The sequence below is a fragment of the Ixodes scapularis genome, unplaced genomic scaffold, assembly GCF_016920785.2.
Source record: "Ixodes scapularis isolate PalLabHiFi unplaced genomic scaffold, ASM1692078v2 PGA_scaffold10__122_contigs__length_95168666, whole genome shotgun sequence".
Lineage (NCBI taxonomy): Eukaryota > Metazoa > Arthropoda > Arachnida > Ixodida > Ixodidae > Ixodes > Ixodes scapularis.
Genome location: NW_024609836.1, coordinates 60,742,043 through 60,759,277, shown reverse-complemented (window position 1 = coordinate 60,759,277; position 17,235 = coordinate 60,742,043). Strand labels below are relative to the sequence as shown.

Genomic DNA, 17,235 nt, shown 5'->3' with positions numbered 1-17,235 from the left:
TTTGACGTATACATATTTTACTTGGAGATTCTGAATGTCTCAAGTTGTCATTGAATGTGATCTTTCTGAATGTCCCGGGCTTCTCTTAATTCACCTCTTTCGCGTAATCTTAGTGAATGTCCCCGGTGTCCTTAATACATCTTTCAGACGGTCTTCCTGAATTCCCCTGATAGTCCTTGATACATTTCTTTCACGTGATCATACTTTTAATTTCCCAAGTTATCCTCTAGCTATCCTTCACGTGGTATTTCCGGATGTCTAATGTCCTTGATGCATTTTTCTCGTGCCTTTTCTCTAAACATTTCAGGCTGTTGACACGGTACCCGGAGCTGTGCCGCCTGTTCCGCAAGTTTATGACCCTGAGGGACGACGGGACCTACGACTGGGACATGGAAGGACTGCAGCGGCACGCCCTACTCGTCATGCAGGGGCTCGAGGCCGCCGTCGAGAACCTCGACGACAGTCGGGTCCTCGCCGACATCCTCTACGAACTGGGACGCAAACACGCGCGCTTCAACGTCCACGAAGACATGTTCGACGTAAGTTCACGTCGACAAACCCGCACTTGCCAGAAAAAGAAAACAGATAAACAACAAAGTACAGTAGACAACACGCTCGAGACCTGCAAACGATTCGTGGATCTGGCTCAGCGGATGGCATCGAGCACGCAAACCAAAAGACTGTCTGCTCAAAGTAACCTTGCCATAAGCCTCTCATCTATAGATCGTCGTCGCGTAGTCATCTCCCTCATGTTCCTAGAGCCCATACAGTGCCAAGTCGCTTCATTATAAGGGAAAGCGTCGCTGTCATATGTCCGACTTTCGCTGTACAGATTTCTAAAGCTATTTCGCTGTGCAGACGAGACAACTTGAACCCGGGCAGCACGCCGACACTGGGCCAGCGTCGGGGAAATATTGCTCAAATATTGGCCCAGTTTCATGTTTTGCTCCACGGCCCAATATTGGGCCAATGTCTGGTAGCGATCGTTCTAAAAATGGGCCAGAGTCGGCGAAATCATTCGATTTCTGGGCAGACATGAGCGAATATCGGTTAACATGGCCGCGGCCACTGCGGTGTCAGCGGACGTGGACCAAGCCAACGCTACCAGAACCGATCAGTTGGGAAACTGCCAGGCTGCTCTGAAAAATTGGCACCGATCCGTACTCGAGAACCGAGCTAATAGAGATCGTAACGCCGCCATTTCTACCGCACCGGCCACTCGAGGAACTGCACGTAACTTCTACCTTGGCTTTATTCGACCATTTTGGCTCGCAAACAGATACGGTGGGGCTTCAAGGGTGCCACCCCCGACTCCCAAACGGACGCGCCGCGAATTACTGCCGAAGTTAGGATGCGCCTAGGTCCGGACGCGCTACTTGAAATCACCGCTGAGACGTGGTTGTATAAAACAATATTAATTGTGCCGCAAACCTTGTAAACTAAATATTTTAGAAAACAATCACGCGCCCCCCGTTTTGTACTAATCTCTTATAAAAGTTACTAAAAAAATAGTTTTTTTCCGTTTGTTTCTACAGAAAAACCCAGTTCCAGCCGTTGATTGCCCGGCGCGCCCTCGGCGTGGCCCGTGCGCAACAGCGGCGGCCGCCGCGAATGGCCGGCGTGATTGACCGATTCAGTATCGTTTTAGAAACGGTCAAGAATCCCTAATACCGGCCAATATAGCCGGTTTATACCCGACGAATTGTTGGTATTGGTTTAGAAACGGTCAAGAATTCTTAATAACGCCCGATATAGCCGGTTCAGACCCGACAAATTACCGGAAAACGGCGCTGAATACTGTATATCAGCGTGGCGTTGGCCGACCCAAGTGATATTCCGCCGACATCGGCGACCTCACAGTAATACTGGCCGAATCTTTACGATCCAACGCCAATATCGGCAGTATCAGAATGCATTGGCCTGATTTCTCCTATCCGACGCCAATATTGGCGCAATACGGTGTGCTGCCTGGGAACAAGCTTTTGAAGTGGACTATTCGTTTCTCCAGAAATATCTGGATGACAACGGACACTGAATTCGTAATCACAATGTAAATATTTCATAGTCTACAAACTTTTGCTCCATCATCATACCAATGCGTCGGCTGTCCGCCATTGCGCGGTATGTCTAGTTCAGCCAACAATATATCACGTGCGTAAACGGCCGTTTTGTAGTAGTGTGCTCAGCCAGCAAAGGCAAAGGAGAGCCCACTACATCTGCAAATTACTTCGCGCGAGCACTCGTACAGTGAAAGGATTTTCTAAGGTCAAAAGCTCGCGTCTTGGCATCTCGAAGTGGTTGAGATAAAATAAAGGTCATTGCCAAAAAATAAAACAAAAAAAAAAATGTTTGCTAGGGCGTTTAGGCGCGAAAAAGAAAGGTCTTAAAAAGACACTGGCTCAGCCCAAAACGTTGTTTTTATTTTTTTGCCATGCGATTTATTATTGTGTCGGAAGACTACCCAATCCATATTTTGCTACAGCGTTAAGTTTATTTTTTAATAAATCAAAAAAGAACTACTGCTCGAAACCGAAACCGAAACTGGATTGGGGAGGAAGGAGAAACGTAGAGGAGGGGAGAGTTACCGGAAGTCACGTGGCTGCATCCGACCAAGTTTCCAGCTTTTTTTTTTTTTTTTTTTTTTTTTCCTGCCGTGCGAAACAGACGAAGAACGCGAACGTCGCACGTCGCACGAAAAACGCAAAAGTCATGCACTACGCGCTCGACGTTTCGCGTATTTCGAGCTCTTACCAATTCTTGTTCGTAAGGCGATTGATGTCTTCAGCCAGTAGAGGGGACGACGGCTCGGCGACGTCTTCCTGAAAATCAGCTTGGTGATCGGACGTGTCACGCGGAATAAATCCTAATTGCTTTGGTCGGTAAAAGATTTCTCTTTCAAAGCTAGACAGCTTGCTCGGTACAGCGAACAACAGTTCTGAGGTTAACCATAGTTTTGTTTAACCCAAGACTGGGGTATTTCGGAAAAGGGACGAGAAGAAAAGAGGCCACAAGGAGGCGACGTCTCAAACACAGCTAAGGATTTTATTCCATCGTATGCACTTTTATACACACCGCGTCAACACACCACCAACCAAGTCAACCAATGTCAACATACCACCCGGAATACACTAAGCCAAACATAGGCCCAAAACATTACAAACGAAAAATCTATGGTTAACTTCCACCAGCTCGCCTGCACCCTTACAATTTTTTCAGTTCTGAGGTAGACGTCCCACGCCTGTCGTCCGCCGCCATCGTTTATTCCGCTTCGTTTAGCCGTCCAGCCCGAGACTCCCGCGATACGACGCCATGTTGAGAATTACTCAGAGAACATACAGACTGCTTCCGGTTCTCTGTGCAACTTTTTGCTGTATTTCTTTTTTTTTTCATCAACGTATTTGCAGTTTTTTTGTTTTTTTAAGCCACAAACTTGGGTATCACATTTGTTCCTATTTTTAATATTGAGTGTGTGCCTTAGACGACCAGCGACTTTGATTATATTTGATGCGCGTGTCTAATCCATAGAGAACGACATGGGAACACGCAGAAGAGAGTGAGCGCAAACTCAAACCGGCCAGTTCTTGACGGGTAGTGTTCAGGTGGAAAGAAAACGAATTTCGAGCTGTAAATGAACCGATCTCACTAAGCGTTCGGTGCATGCGTGACGCCGCCAGAACTTTAGTTCACGGGAGGCAGACGGCCGTACGCGCGAGGGCTCGTGTCATTTCGTGCTCCACAAGCGCAAAAGATCCAGCAAGGTTATTGCACGTGCAGAAAGACTAAAGTTCCCTCGATGCATTGTGGCAGCGGTGGCGTAGTCAAACTGGCTGGCGAGATCGGCCTATTGTGTTCTGGGTGATTGGGCACTCACGTCTCACGTACAAATAAAAAGCTTACCAAGCGCAAATACCCTGCCAATGACGCACTACGTGTTGTCTTCATAGCGCGCACGACTCTGCCAACTCTGACGCCACCAAGTATCAACTCTCGTAACTACGGTACGCTTGGCCATAGGGAGGCCGATGACGCCGCGGGCAAGTTGCGGGAGCGACGGATATCCCGAGAATCACCGCGCTCCTCGATAGCTGATTTTATAGCGTACACCAGAATCGAACATATAGAACAAAAAATACAGCCATCCGTCTGAAATACAATCATGTGATCGTCATTGGCAGATAGAGTTGATCATGTTTAACTTACTTCTGACCGTGAGAGGTATATTATAAGTTTTGATCCAGTACCTTTTTAGGTTTTTTAGGGGAGTTCCTTACGGGAAACAAATTCTGTTCCCTGCAGCCCGGCGGTTTGAAATTGGCGGGTGGAAATGATATCGCGGATAGCTTCGATGATTTTGATGTCTATAGTAGGTAAAAAGATTGATCACAACACCCTACTATCGATAGGAGGTGATCTCCTCACCCTTGTGTAGTGCACATGTAAATTACATTGTGCACGTTGCGAAACAAAGCGATAAAAAGCAGTTGGTGAGATCCACACGGCACTGCGAAACCGACGGGGCAGGTGCTGCCCTCTCTGGGTTGTGTGGCAAAGCAGCGGTGCCACTTCAAAGGCGGCGCGGCAGGGTTGCTCCACCGACTACAGTACGGCGAGCTTGTGTGGGTGCGATGCACATGACAATGTACAATTCAAACGCTCTCCTCTCGTATTGGTCTAAAAGGCTTACGGATGCCCTAGTGTGGACTTTTTCAGATGTAGTCCTAAGTAGAGTATAGCAGCTCGCGCTTGCTTCAGTGCAGAGTAGCCGCCTAAAACAGTGGTTCGGGCCAACCTCTCTGCCTTTCATTCATCAACATCAATCAAATGGCATGCATTTTATTCCCTTTCCTCTATTTCACATTTTGGCCGCCAGGCAGCGCTAGTTTTTGCTGCACAGCGAGATGGGTGGCAGCTGCTCCCTTCTCTCCTTCGCGAGTTTTCCGCTGGGTGACGACGCCTTTTCTGGAGTTTTGAATTTGTGTATCTCAACATAACGACCGCCAGGAAAATCCCACGCCCGAATTCTCAGGAAGGAATGTCGTCACTACACCTCATTCATTGGAACACGTCTTTATTCTTACGTCACACACACAAAACAAAATGGGAGGAGCATTCATAAGAGTCGTTTCGTGAAAACTGGCTTCAAAGAAACAAAAGGACGTGCCTAAGGTCCAGTGTACCTTGGCGCCATGGGCATTCAGTGAATGGTTTGTTTTTTTTTTTGGCTGGAGTCTTCGTTGCATCTTTCGTGTTGCAACTTGAAACGAACTGTCAGAGCTGCACAACGTTGCCAACCGCCCTAGGACTGGTTAGGGTCCTACTTGCTCCCTGCATAGCATATATGATTTCAGATGCGTCTACAGTTGTGACTATGATAAATCTTCTGACGCCTAAATTATCAGGGTCCGAAGTTGCGTGATAGGCATGTTGAAGCCAAACAAACGAGCAAGTCTAAGGTTGTACAAAACGGCACTTGCCCTTGAGCCCCTAATAAGCGAAGGAGGGGTTAAAGCGTAACTCATTTTCGTTAGGGCATCAACGTAAGCGGAAAGAACTTCCACTGGGTTCCCTAATTATTTTCATAGATGTTAATGATGCCGGGAAACTATCCAAGCTTAACGATTAAGGCCCGTTAGCATAGTGTCGTTTTCTTACGTTGTGTTACGTTTCAGGTGCTTACGCCTGCTTACGTCGAAAGTCATCGGGACATCAGTGCTTCGTATAAAGCGCGGAAACAAATCGGGGAATAGCTTTGTACCCGACATACGAAGCACGGATATTCCGGTTACTCATAACATAACGTAAGAAAACGTAAGCAAACGCTTCTCTGTGGGATGAGCAATTACGGTTAAGGATTTAGTAGATTTAGTATAGGCAGTCACTATCGTCCTTTTACCATAATTAATTCGACACTGGTGACTTTGCTCCAGCCCCAATCCTTCTGTTTATAATCAATATGGAGTGCAAGTTCGTCTGCTTCTTTTGCAGGGGGGTTGCGGTGACGTAAGAAAGACGCCGATCTCTGACTGGTTCTGAATGAAGGATAGTGGGTAGACCTCAAGGCAGCTTGCTTTGATGTCTAACCCCCCATTCTTCAATCAGAGCCAATCACAGCTCGGCGTCTTTCTTACGTCACCGCAACCCCCCTGCAAAAGAAGCAGACGACCTTGCACTCCGCATAAGGCTACTGTCCCTTTTACACCAAGTTCGACACCAGCCGATATTACGATTGGACGGATCCAATCAGGCAGCACCAAAAGTGCTTCGTCACGACGCTTGTCGTCTTTATCCGTTTACTACGCGTGATTGGCTCAGCAGGTGACTGCTAAGCCAATCACTGCGCGTAATTTGCTTAGCCGGAGACAGGAAAAGCGCAAAGACGACGAGCGTCATGACGATGCACTTTTGGGGCTGCCTGATTGGCTCTATTGGATCCTTGCGTCGACTGCGGTCGCGCTTACTGGGTTGTTTTAAAGGAACTATTCGTTGTTAATTATACGGATTTTGTTCTTATTTTTTTATTTCTATCATGCCTCATTACTGGAAGACATTCGCAACTCCAACGCCCTAGAGTTGGCGGGGCAGTAGTGCTAAGACGGCGGAAAAGGCGGGGATAGATTCTCCTGGATTTCCCGTGCGCCTGCTCGCTGACGCTGGTCAGTGCGGTAAAATTAATACGAAGTGGTCAGGGCAGGAGCAGATCATACAGGTGACGGAGACGTTGACGGTGTTAAGAAATTGAGCATGTTGATTTGTACAAGTTCCGTTAAATTTGTATGATACACGAACATGCCGATCGGAACAATGCGGTGAAAGCAGCACCGATGCCGGTAGTCCCTGCCACCGTCTCCGCCGCCGCCCCCGCTTCCATGGTTCTTCGTTCTTCCGCGAAAGGGCGAGCGGGGTCCTCGAGTTGCAAATAGTCATATATTAAAAAATTAAAAAAAGACAATAAACGTGTTTTACTTCTTGTATAGCAGTCCTTGCACAAACAAAAATGATGTGACCATTATGCTGATTATAATTATAAAACCTGGACAGAAAACATTATTGAAACTTAAATGTCTTTTTTTATATTTTTACTTGTAACCTTACAGAAACTATGGCACGCACTCAAGTTTGGCCTGGAAGACGCCCTTCAGGACAGATTCAACCGCGAGGTGGCCCAGGCGTGGTTCATCATCTTCCGGTTCCTGTCCAGAAAGATCATCGAAGGCATGCTGGAACACAGGGCCAAGATGGCGGAAGAGAAGGCGAAACAAGAAATCGGAGACAAACCGGACAAGATCACCGACAAGGGCAAGCCCCGTTAACCAGCTGCCCGGAACTGCGCCTAGTTATCACGTTTTGCAACGTCACTTCCGCCGCCACGGAATGGTCGGCGTTGTGGGGGCGTGCACTTTGAGGATTCGGCAGCTACGAGTGCGCACATTGTGGTGACGTCATCGTGAATGGTTGGTGGTTCGTGACGCTGTGACTTTTTAAACTTTTGAAATATCGCCCGCTTCTCGTCGCAAGAAGCTGATTGAAGCTTGCAGAAATCAAGGGTTTTGTTATACATACATATAGCTTCAGATGCCGTCTTGTCTGAAAGCGTACGAAATTGCGTCTGTGTGTTCTCTGCGCACCAAACCGGCAAAAGATGCCGAATATACTTTAGTGCGACTGTGTTGTGTTTCATCAACATTGTGTTTGCATGCGTGAGCCACATATTATTTTTTTTTGTCTTGTTTAATATGCAGGGGACGTGCGAATACCGATTTGATTTCAATAGCACTGCGTCATTCATAAACTTCCCGATGAGAGGAAAAGCCACAACAACCGGTTTTCATAACACTCTTAAACATCAGAAGACACTGCACTAATCAATGTGAATCGGTATTTGCAAACTTCTACTAACATGAGTAACTGTTATTCTTGTGACGTACTTCGCTTTAGTGACTGCCTTACTGCGCTATGATTGGTCTTATTGATCCGTTATGATAAGCCACGTTTAGAGCAATCGACACGCCATTTTCTGATTGGCTCGCGTGTGCCACCAGTATGGTGCTCCGTGCAGAGCTGGCGCAATGGACCCTTTTCAGTAAATCAGTGCCATCTGGCGGCTCAAATATCAGTCTAAATGTTTGTCTGCTACTGGTGGTGAAAATCCAGTACCTATTCGTGAACGGCAGACGTACGAAAGTGGCGGTATTCTTCGCTCTTTCCCAATAGACCCTTTCAGGAATTCAGTGTCATCTAGTGGCTCAATTAGCAGTCCAACCGTTTTATAAGCAGGGATCGACTGCAGGCGAGCTCGTAATGAATCGACATCTTGTAGACCATGAGATGCCAAATGTTTTTATGCTAAGGGCAGTGAGCGTCTAGTATCTAATCGTTCAAGGCAAACGTATGAAATTGGCGGTTATTTTCTTTTGATAAATTTGTTTTCGTTCCGAAGGTGAAGAAAAATGTCCCTCTGTGCGAGACGTTTATAGGGCAAAATTTTCGATGAAAATCACCGTATGAAGGGTCTCGTGGGCCAAGTGCTTGTCAACAAATTTATTACGCGTGAGTCCGAAAAAACGCCGACGCAGCGTTTGTGTTTCGTTGGTAGGTATTCACTGACTGACAGAACCATTTGTTTGTTAGGGGCTGTCTGGGGCGTGCCGATGGCGAACGTTTTAAGGATTCCCGTAATGCTATGTTCCTACTACGGACGCAACGCGCCAATTTTTCATGACACGCGCAAACGTGAGTACAAGAAGCGGAACGATTTCGTTCAGACTAAAACCAATCGTGGTCTGAACGAACTCGTTTTCTTGCTTGCGCTTTGGTTCGAGAATGTTGTGAAAGGCAGGCGCGTTGCGTCTGTAACGTGAACATAGCACAACACTCTCAACTCCTTAGAGCGCACAAGCTGACATCGAGCAACAAAAATTGCAGAACAGCGTCTGGGATGTGCAGGCTTCGGACATCTGTGCATGTCTTCGGCTTCTTCCTTCATCAGGCACCCCCCGCCCCTTCTCCGCGGATAAATCATATATACTTCGATGATGACAGTTATCGAAGTAGCAAGAGTAAATTTCGAAAAGGGTCTATTGGCGATTGCTACGATACGAAAAAAAAAAAAAAAGTGTGACTTCCTGAGCTTCACATGCGGTGTAAGGAAACTCAGACGATGTTTGTTCTCCTCTGTCCCTGACTGTTTTACACATTTCTGCGAGACGAAAAAAGCTTTTCTCCGATCCGAAATAAAGCTTCAAATAGAAAGTAACAATTTTTTTCTTTAGCAAACCGAATGGCTGACATGTCGTTTCTCTGAATCGTAGCTTATTTAATAGCTGGAGCTTCTCCCCACCATTTTCCTTCTGTTTTTTTTTGTTTTTTTTTCTCTTGGGCGTATTAGTTTACGATTATTATTATTATTGCGTGTTCAGCCGACATTGAGGATTGTCTGTTAGCTATGTTGCTTGCTTCATAGATAAATACCCACATGCATCGATAATTTTTTATAATTATTATCATTATTCATTATCATTATTTTTCATACTCGTATTCACCTGAAGAACAGTAGTAAATCAAGTCCGGCTTCTCGTGCGACGTTACCATTTTTCCCTTCGTGCGTTGAATCAAGCGATACGTAGACGCATCTTAGATTAGCCTTGTGTTATTTTAGGAGTGTGGACACATTTCGAACGCCAAAAAGGCGTGGCTTCTTGCTTCGACAACCCAATCCCGTGAGAACTACTTCGCGCAGCGCATGAGTGAGTCGCCAAACTTTCTTTTCCCCTCAACGTCACGACGAATAGAGTGTCTTGTCTTTTGTATGGCTAGCTGTACGGTAAGTCTTTTTTTTTTTTTCCCTGTTGTTTTATGGGAACCACAAGCTGCGTGATTCCGCAACATTCGAACGCCGCGCCCAACTAAGAAACAATCACGTGAGATGTTTGTTGCAAACTATCAAAAACGAGTTTCCAAACAAACAAAGAAAAACACCCAGCCTTCCTGAATATAAACGTCGCGTTATGTTCGGAGAAGTGTTGAGACGTACATGATCAAATCTGGTTGTAAATTAAATATTTGCTATATTCGGCGACCTTCGAGGTCGAATTTGATAATCCTGGAGAAAGAATGCGAACATTAAAATGTAGATATGTATGTATTTCAGCGTTGTCGCAGTCTGTCACCCTCAACGTTTAACTTCTCAGTTTGCGTACCCCGCTTACTTATCAGTACCGGGGGGGAGAGTACAATCAGGCCATACTTAGTGAATTTTTAAGCGAGGCTATCCCGTAAAGCAAAACGAAATGACGGCGACTAGTAATGTACGAAAACCCCCATAAAAGGCCTTGATAACTGCTACAGCTGACCATGTGAGAGTAATTATTGAAATTAAAGCGTCCTAGAAAACAGCCCTTTTGCTTAATACTTGACTGATAAGTATCCTGCTTGGATGAGCACTTGCAGACTCGGATATCGTCGAATGTGCGAAAAAGTTTTACAATTTAAAAACACTTGACAGGATCATCATACTCTAACCGAATAACCACCCTCATTGTAAGTAAGTGCCAGAACGAAATTATATTTTTCCACGTGTATCAGAAGTATGGACTCCTGAGAATTGAAGAGAGCGGTATTGATGGGAATGACGTACGCGATCAAACTGAGGAAATCATGCGGTGTAATGAGGCTTGTGCGCATGCGTGATGGATAAGCTATTTCATGCGTCATAACTGGACTATCTCAAGCCTGATTGTAGACTATACGTCGGTGTAGTGCAGGAAACTACAATAGTCAAACAAAATAGTAACACCTGGGAAGAATTTATCATCCTCATAACGCGTGCAAGCAGAGCGGTGTTTTCGTCAGATGTAAGAAACTATTATAGTATAATGTTTATTATAAATTATAACTCTAACCAAGTTCTAGTATTTATGTCATTCTCTCTATCTTCACACATTTCTCAATGGACTTTTTTTTTTTGTCAGATGAACCGCCATTTGCTTTTTTCACCAGCAACTTATACACTACGGGAGCTGTTCCATTTATGGGTATGCTCGTAGCGGTTAAAGTGTAATGACGCTGCACCATTCACAGCCACGACGACTCTCTTTGCGGTGTTGAAGCAAGAGATAGCGCTGCCCTATTCGATTAAAAAAACGCAGCTTTTTTTGTTAAAAAAACATTGTAACAAGCTTCTTCTTTTTTTCTTTTATAACGAGCCAAATCAATGTTATCTTCAGGAATTCTTTTCCGTTTATTTTTCTCTCGACCAATAGAGGGGCACACCTGCCAACATAGGACAGACGTTTTTTCAGTGTCGCGTGGCATACGTGAGCTAAGCGGAATTGTTACCACTAGAAATCTCTAAAACGTCTCATGACCCCGGAAAACTCAAGTTATGATAGGTTCAAACTCGATGTAGCCGCATTATCTGGACTGTTAGAATATAGAGACAGCGAGAGCTGAGGAAACGCAGGACGCGCCAAATTGTGCTGGTCACGCTTCTCCCTGGTTCTGATCGGTGAATATACCCCAATCTTATCTTGGTTGAGAATCGGTGTTTGAAAACGCTCAGGACTTGATCGTCACACCCTGGGTTGATAATATTCAAAGTCGTTGAGACCTCAAGAATCAAACGCCACGCTGACTCGCTTCCTTCACTTTTTTTTACTGTTTCGTGATTTGTTTTTATGCGTTCTTACCGGTCAATTCTTCAGTCTAATTGGCTTCGGAGTGATATAATAAAACGCCCGAGACGTGTCACGTCCTGCGTTTCTGAAGTTTTCGGTGTCTTTAAAAGGTTTTTTGCCGACGCGCGAACCAAATAAAAAAAAGGTGTTGCATTTTTTTTGTTCGATTTGCCTCGCGCAATGGTGTAAAAACCTTTCGCGTGTCTGCCCTTGGAAAAAAAAAAGTGCTGTGCTAAATGTATTTTATGATGCCTAATTGTGTACTTTCATGAAACAGTTCGCGAAGCATGTTTAAGGAATATTTTATAAGTTTACTAATGGTACATCACTAATATACTTTTAGTGTGTACAGGTTAGTTGAAAGAACTCGGACGGACGGGCGGACTGCGGAACCACTACAATACGAAGTCCATGAAATTTATATTAAAAGCTTTCTTTAGACACCGAAAGCATGCTATGAATAAACTTTCACTGTGTACTTTTCTGTGTCAGGAGGGTACATATTTGGTATACTTTAAGTTGAATATTGTTGAACATGGGTCAGAATGTTCTGTGAAAGTAAAGTTTGTACATGAAGGTTTTTTTTTTTACTTCTTTTTTCATTAGTATTATGCACTCCACAGATGTTCTTTTACGAAGCGATATTGTAAAACGTTTATTATCGTTCAACTCTGCAAAACCCAAACGATCAATTTGTCCGAAGTGTGTACAGCCAAGTCTCATTAATATGGATCCCGTTAATGTGAACATCCAGTTATATAAACAAAATGTTCGGGAACACTCTGCGCAAATACATGTATTTTTATGTGTATTATGAACGAATCTAGGGGAGAAGGGGAATGTTCATATTAACGAGGCATGACTGTATTAATTAATTACCCCATTCATCATACTGCGTCCAATAGGTCCCGTTGAGTAGATCATCACCGATGTGTCAATGAGCCCAGCAAGACTTGACGCCACTTGAGACCAAGTACAAATGTGATTTCCCTGTCGCATGATATCTTCTGTCTAGAGCGGAATGTGACCATTCATGTTCACGTCATGCCAGGTCGGGAAAAAATAGCTTACCCTAGTGTTAACCTTAGAAACAGTATATTTTTAAAAGGTGAAGAGCAGTATTACAATTGAAAAAGATACCGCAGAAAGAAAAATTCCACAATTTGGCCCTCCTGTGTTTAAAGATGCACAAAAGTGGGCTTCGACTTTGTACTTTTATGGCCCCAACTTGATCTATGGACTTTAAAGCATTTCGAACACAGCAGAATGACGTTGCGCGCGTTCCGAGTATTGATAAAGGTTACCATCAAAGAGCTATTATTAAGTGCAGGGTAGGAGGTCAGAATTAGAAGGAAAGAATTTGTGTATGAGTTGAGAGTAATCTTTCTTTTTTCGCGCGTGGTTACGAGTTTCGAGCAAATGATCAACAGTGGCTCTTCCGTCCGCAAGATTAGAGCAGACTTAGAGTCGCACTCATAAGTTCAAGCTCAAGTTTTTTTCATTCTCATGAACATTAGTGCGATGTATTAAATATTAAATGATGAGGGAGTAACGAATAATTTAGATTGGAAACTAAAACTCTTAAAATAAACCAGCATTTGAAACAAATTAAAGTAAATTCTAAAAAAAAAAAAGGTTTTGTACTTGAAAAGCGCCGAAAGAAGATTATTGTCAGCGGCAATGGGGTCGACAAGTTCCGTACTTGTGATATGCAGGGGGAGTGGAGAAAATAGATTCAGTTAGATCATAATTTTAATATTAAGTTTTGAAGATATCATTACACTGTTGAAATATATGAAATCAGAAGGAAAATTAAAATAAAAGTAAATATAGCTAAGTTGAGGCAAGCTAAAGCAATTGTTAATTAGAAGCGAAAACCAGACAGCTTTAGGCGTCGACAAAGCAGAGAGGTTACATGATATATTTATGCGGCAAATTACTTGCGAAGGATGGCAATTTTGATAAATGAAACGAGACATATCATTTAGAAAAGAATTCAAGTTTGTTGTTTAAAACATTTTACTAAAATTAAAAAATTCTGTTCTCATATTTTAAATGAAAGCAGACAAGTCTCGGGCGCAGATTTACGGCTAAACAGCATTACCCCTTTTGTTTTTGAAGTGTTTATATTTCTTTTCTATGTTTGGCACCAGACATAACTCTTGCCAATACTGTACTACGCAGAAACAAGCAAAGGGAGTTCATAATACATCGGTAATTATATATTCAACAACTTAGAGGTATATATATAAAGAAACAGGGTATGCAAAATTGTTTATGTATATTACGGAACGTATAGGGGGGGGGGGGGGGGGGGACCTCAAATACTACCCTAAGATGCCCAACAGCCGCTGTAGAAATAGACAGCTTTAAACTGAATTTAAATTTACAATTTAGCAAGACTTTGAAGTATGTTATTAAAGCTCCCTAATTTTATAATTAGACGGCGTTTCATTGCCATTTTAAAAGTTTATACGGCCCCACTTATGGTCTCCTTTTGAAGTAAAAGATCCTCATATAATAAAATATTTTGATTATTTTTTATTTCGTTCTTTAGATGACATCAAGGTGCTTGTTAACGATCTTTTTTTTAATTCTTGAGGGGCGTAGATCAAGTTAGCGCCTGAAATGAATGACGTCGAAATCACTTTAAGTGCTACACTACTTGTGCACTGAAGTGATACCGCTGGTAACAAATTCAATGATTTCTGGTCATATTTGTTCTGCGGAACGAGAGCGGTGTAAGGGAGGGAAAGGTAGAGAAAATCAGCGATGAGCCTGTTTCAAAGTGTGTCGAATGTATACTCGCATATTACCTAGAACGATGGCAATGGTGTCATTTGTACACGCATGTCGTCTCAGCACCTTCTGGTGGACGACGGACATATTGACGATGTATTGTTAATCCTACCTGCTACGCGACATCAGAACTCATATGTTGTGGAAACAAAGTGTTTGCTAGTCATTCTCAATCAACTACTCTCAGAAGAACATCAAATAACAAATATTGAATGCATCGCTACCTTAATTTTTCATGGACCACTTTAAATATCTTCTTTTTTTTTTCTTTAAGGCGTGGCTGAGAACTGACAAGAATATTTGTTGTTGAAGTCCTATTATTAGCTGAAATTAGCCACCGTTTCTCTGCGGCTTGCTATAAAAATAAGGCGCCTATCGCTATATTCAATGAATAACCGCCGATTCTCCGAGATCTTCAAAATACAACTTCAGGTATTAAGAGCTTAATAGCAGTGATTACATTAAAGTGTGCTTCAACTGAGACAGTCTTGGAAGACACATATATATATATATATATATATATATATATATATATATATATATATATATAGAGAGAGAGAGAGAGAGAGAGAGAGAGAGAGAGAAATTATCCGTTCGTCTGAATTCGAGCTTACAAGTCTCATCGAGAATTACCTCTTCAAAAGGATTGTTGCTGAATGAATCTAGCTGCGAGCTCCATTTTATATGAATATATGCTGGACTTAAGGCGAACTTTCTACAAAGTGAGATGAGTAATATCAACGCATTATCCTTGTGCTTATACTGCCACGTAATATGACACTCTATTCACAGTTGAGCTGGTGTACACGGCTGTTGAAGTGCTGGCAATTGAGGACCCAATGGACCTTTTCTCAAGAAGAGTTCTGCCCGCATGTGCAGTTCCTCCCTACGCAACGGCGAAAGCTCAAACTACGCTTGGCATCCGAAAGGGGAGTTGCGCCACCTCTCCTTGGCCTCCTTCGTGGCTCAAGTCGCGGAGAAAGCAGGAGGGGTAGCGCTACTCCCATTCAGGGACACCAAACGTACTTCGAGCTTTCGCCGCTTGGTGTCGTCCTTATATGAATAAAAAAAGACAACTTAAGTGGACGTATGGTCTACGAATTGTGATTGTGATCTAAAGTAATCGATCGAGACGTGTTCAAGTTACTTGCGTATGGGTTATGTTTAATGTTCACAAATATTACACACATTTTTATTGTTTGCTTTCAATGTGATTGTCCAAGATGTGCGTTGTTGTTGCGAGAAGAAGAAAAAAAGTGTTCTAACGCTGAAGTCAAGCCAAACAGCGCATTTTGTTGAATAAATACGATTGTTCTGATGTAAGCTGAGAGCTTTTGTTTTTGCTGGACTCTTTTTCAAGGGCCCGGTGCGTCCGCAGAACAGCATTGTGCGGAAGGGCTTTGATTCTGTCAGAACAATTCTCAATCGAGTGACGTCATATTGTCACGGGTGGTGACCAAAAAATAATAAATAAACAGAAAGAAATAAACGTTTAATGTGGCGAACTTGTGCCAAAAATAAAAGTGGTACAAAGGATAATAACAGAGCGTCGCGGGCGTCCAAGTCGGCGAAACCGCAGGATCGAGCGCTGGGGCGAGACTGAATGCAGATCGCCACGCGGAGCCCCATGTACACGTGTGGGCTTCTGGAATTATCGGCGTAGAAGGTTCGGCGTGTAGAACATTCTGACCTCGAACAAGCCTCCAACATAGTTCTCGAATTTACCAGAACATTACTTTACAGAGTCAACAAAAATGAGCCTCCGCGGCCAGGAATCGAACCCTGGACGGTGGTTTTAAAAGCGCAAAGGACTAAGAAGAGAAGGGGGGGACAGGACAAAGCGCTCTGTCCTGTCCCCTCCTTCTCTTCTTAGTCCTTTTCGCTTTTAAAACCACCGTCTAGATGTTCAACCAACTAGCCCCCCAATTAATTCTGATCGAACCCTGGCTTTCAGGGTGGAAAGCAAGATCGATAACCGTTAGGCCACGCGCGCGCTGCCTACTTGGCCAGCTGCGCGCGCGGCTGGCCAAGCCCCCTTTAAAAAGGGCATCACCCCGATGCAGCCCAAAAACAAAACAAAACAAATAAAAAGAGCGGGAAACAAAAAGTCATTTGGAACACATAAGGTCCACAGTCCTATCGAGCGTAGTACGGCTTCAGTCGCACGACGTGGACGACTTCCGGTCGTGGAGGGCGGCGTGACGAAGTCCGTGTTCCGTCGGGCATCACCTCGTAGTTCAGATCCTCGAGTCGACGAAGCACTTTGTAGGGTCCAAAGTAACGTTTCAGGGGTTTCTCGCTGAGACCGCAGCGGCGAATCGGTGTCCACACCCACACCCCGTCTCCGGGCTGGAAGTGGACGTCCCGACAACGAAGGTTGTAGCGGCCAGTGTCGACGGGTTGTTGAGCCTTAATACGGAGTGTGGCGAGCGGACGGACTTCTTCTGCCCTTTGGGCAACCACCTGGGCGTCGTCGCTTGCGTCGACAGCCGGTTCGTGGGGTAACATAGCGTCCAGCATTGTCGTTACCTTGCACCCATGCACCAGTTGAAAGGGTGTCACTCCGGTGGTCTCTTGTACGGCCGTGTTGTAGGCAAATGTCACGTACTGCAACACCTCGTCCCATGTCTTGTGCTCCACGTCGACGTACATGGAGATCATGTCGGCGATGGTTTTGTTGAGTCTCTCCGTTAGCCCGTTGGTCTGCGGGTGGTACGCCGTGGTGCGACGATGGCTGGTGTGGCTGAGACGAAGGACTTCTTGC

General features: G+C 44.4%; 1 protein-coding gene across 1 annotated transcript in view; it reads left to right on the top strand.

Moving 5' to 3' along the window:
- Nucleotides 1–13,542, top strand: part of LOC8032495 (neuroglobin) — a 205,365-nt gene extending 191,823 nt beyond the window's left edge. The window contains exons 3-4 of the mRNA XM_002410133.5: nt 308–539; nt 7,095–13,542. Of these exons, the coding sequence (XP_002410177.3) occupies nt 308–539; nt 7,095–7,310 (448 nt within the window). The 3' untranslated portion in view covers nt 7,311–13,542. The remainder of the gene's footprint in view (nt 1–307; nt 540–7,094) is intronic.
- The last annotated feature ends 3,693 nt before the right edge of the window (nt 13,543–17,235 follow it).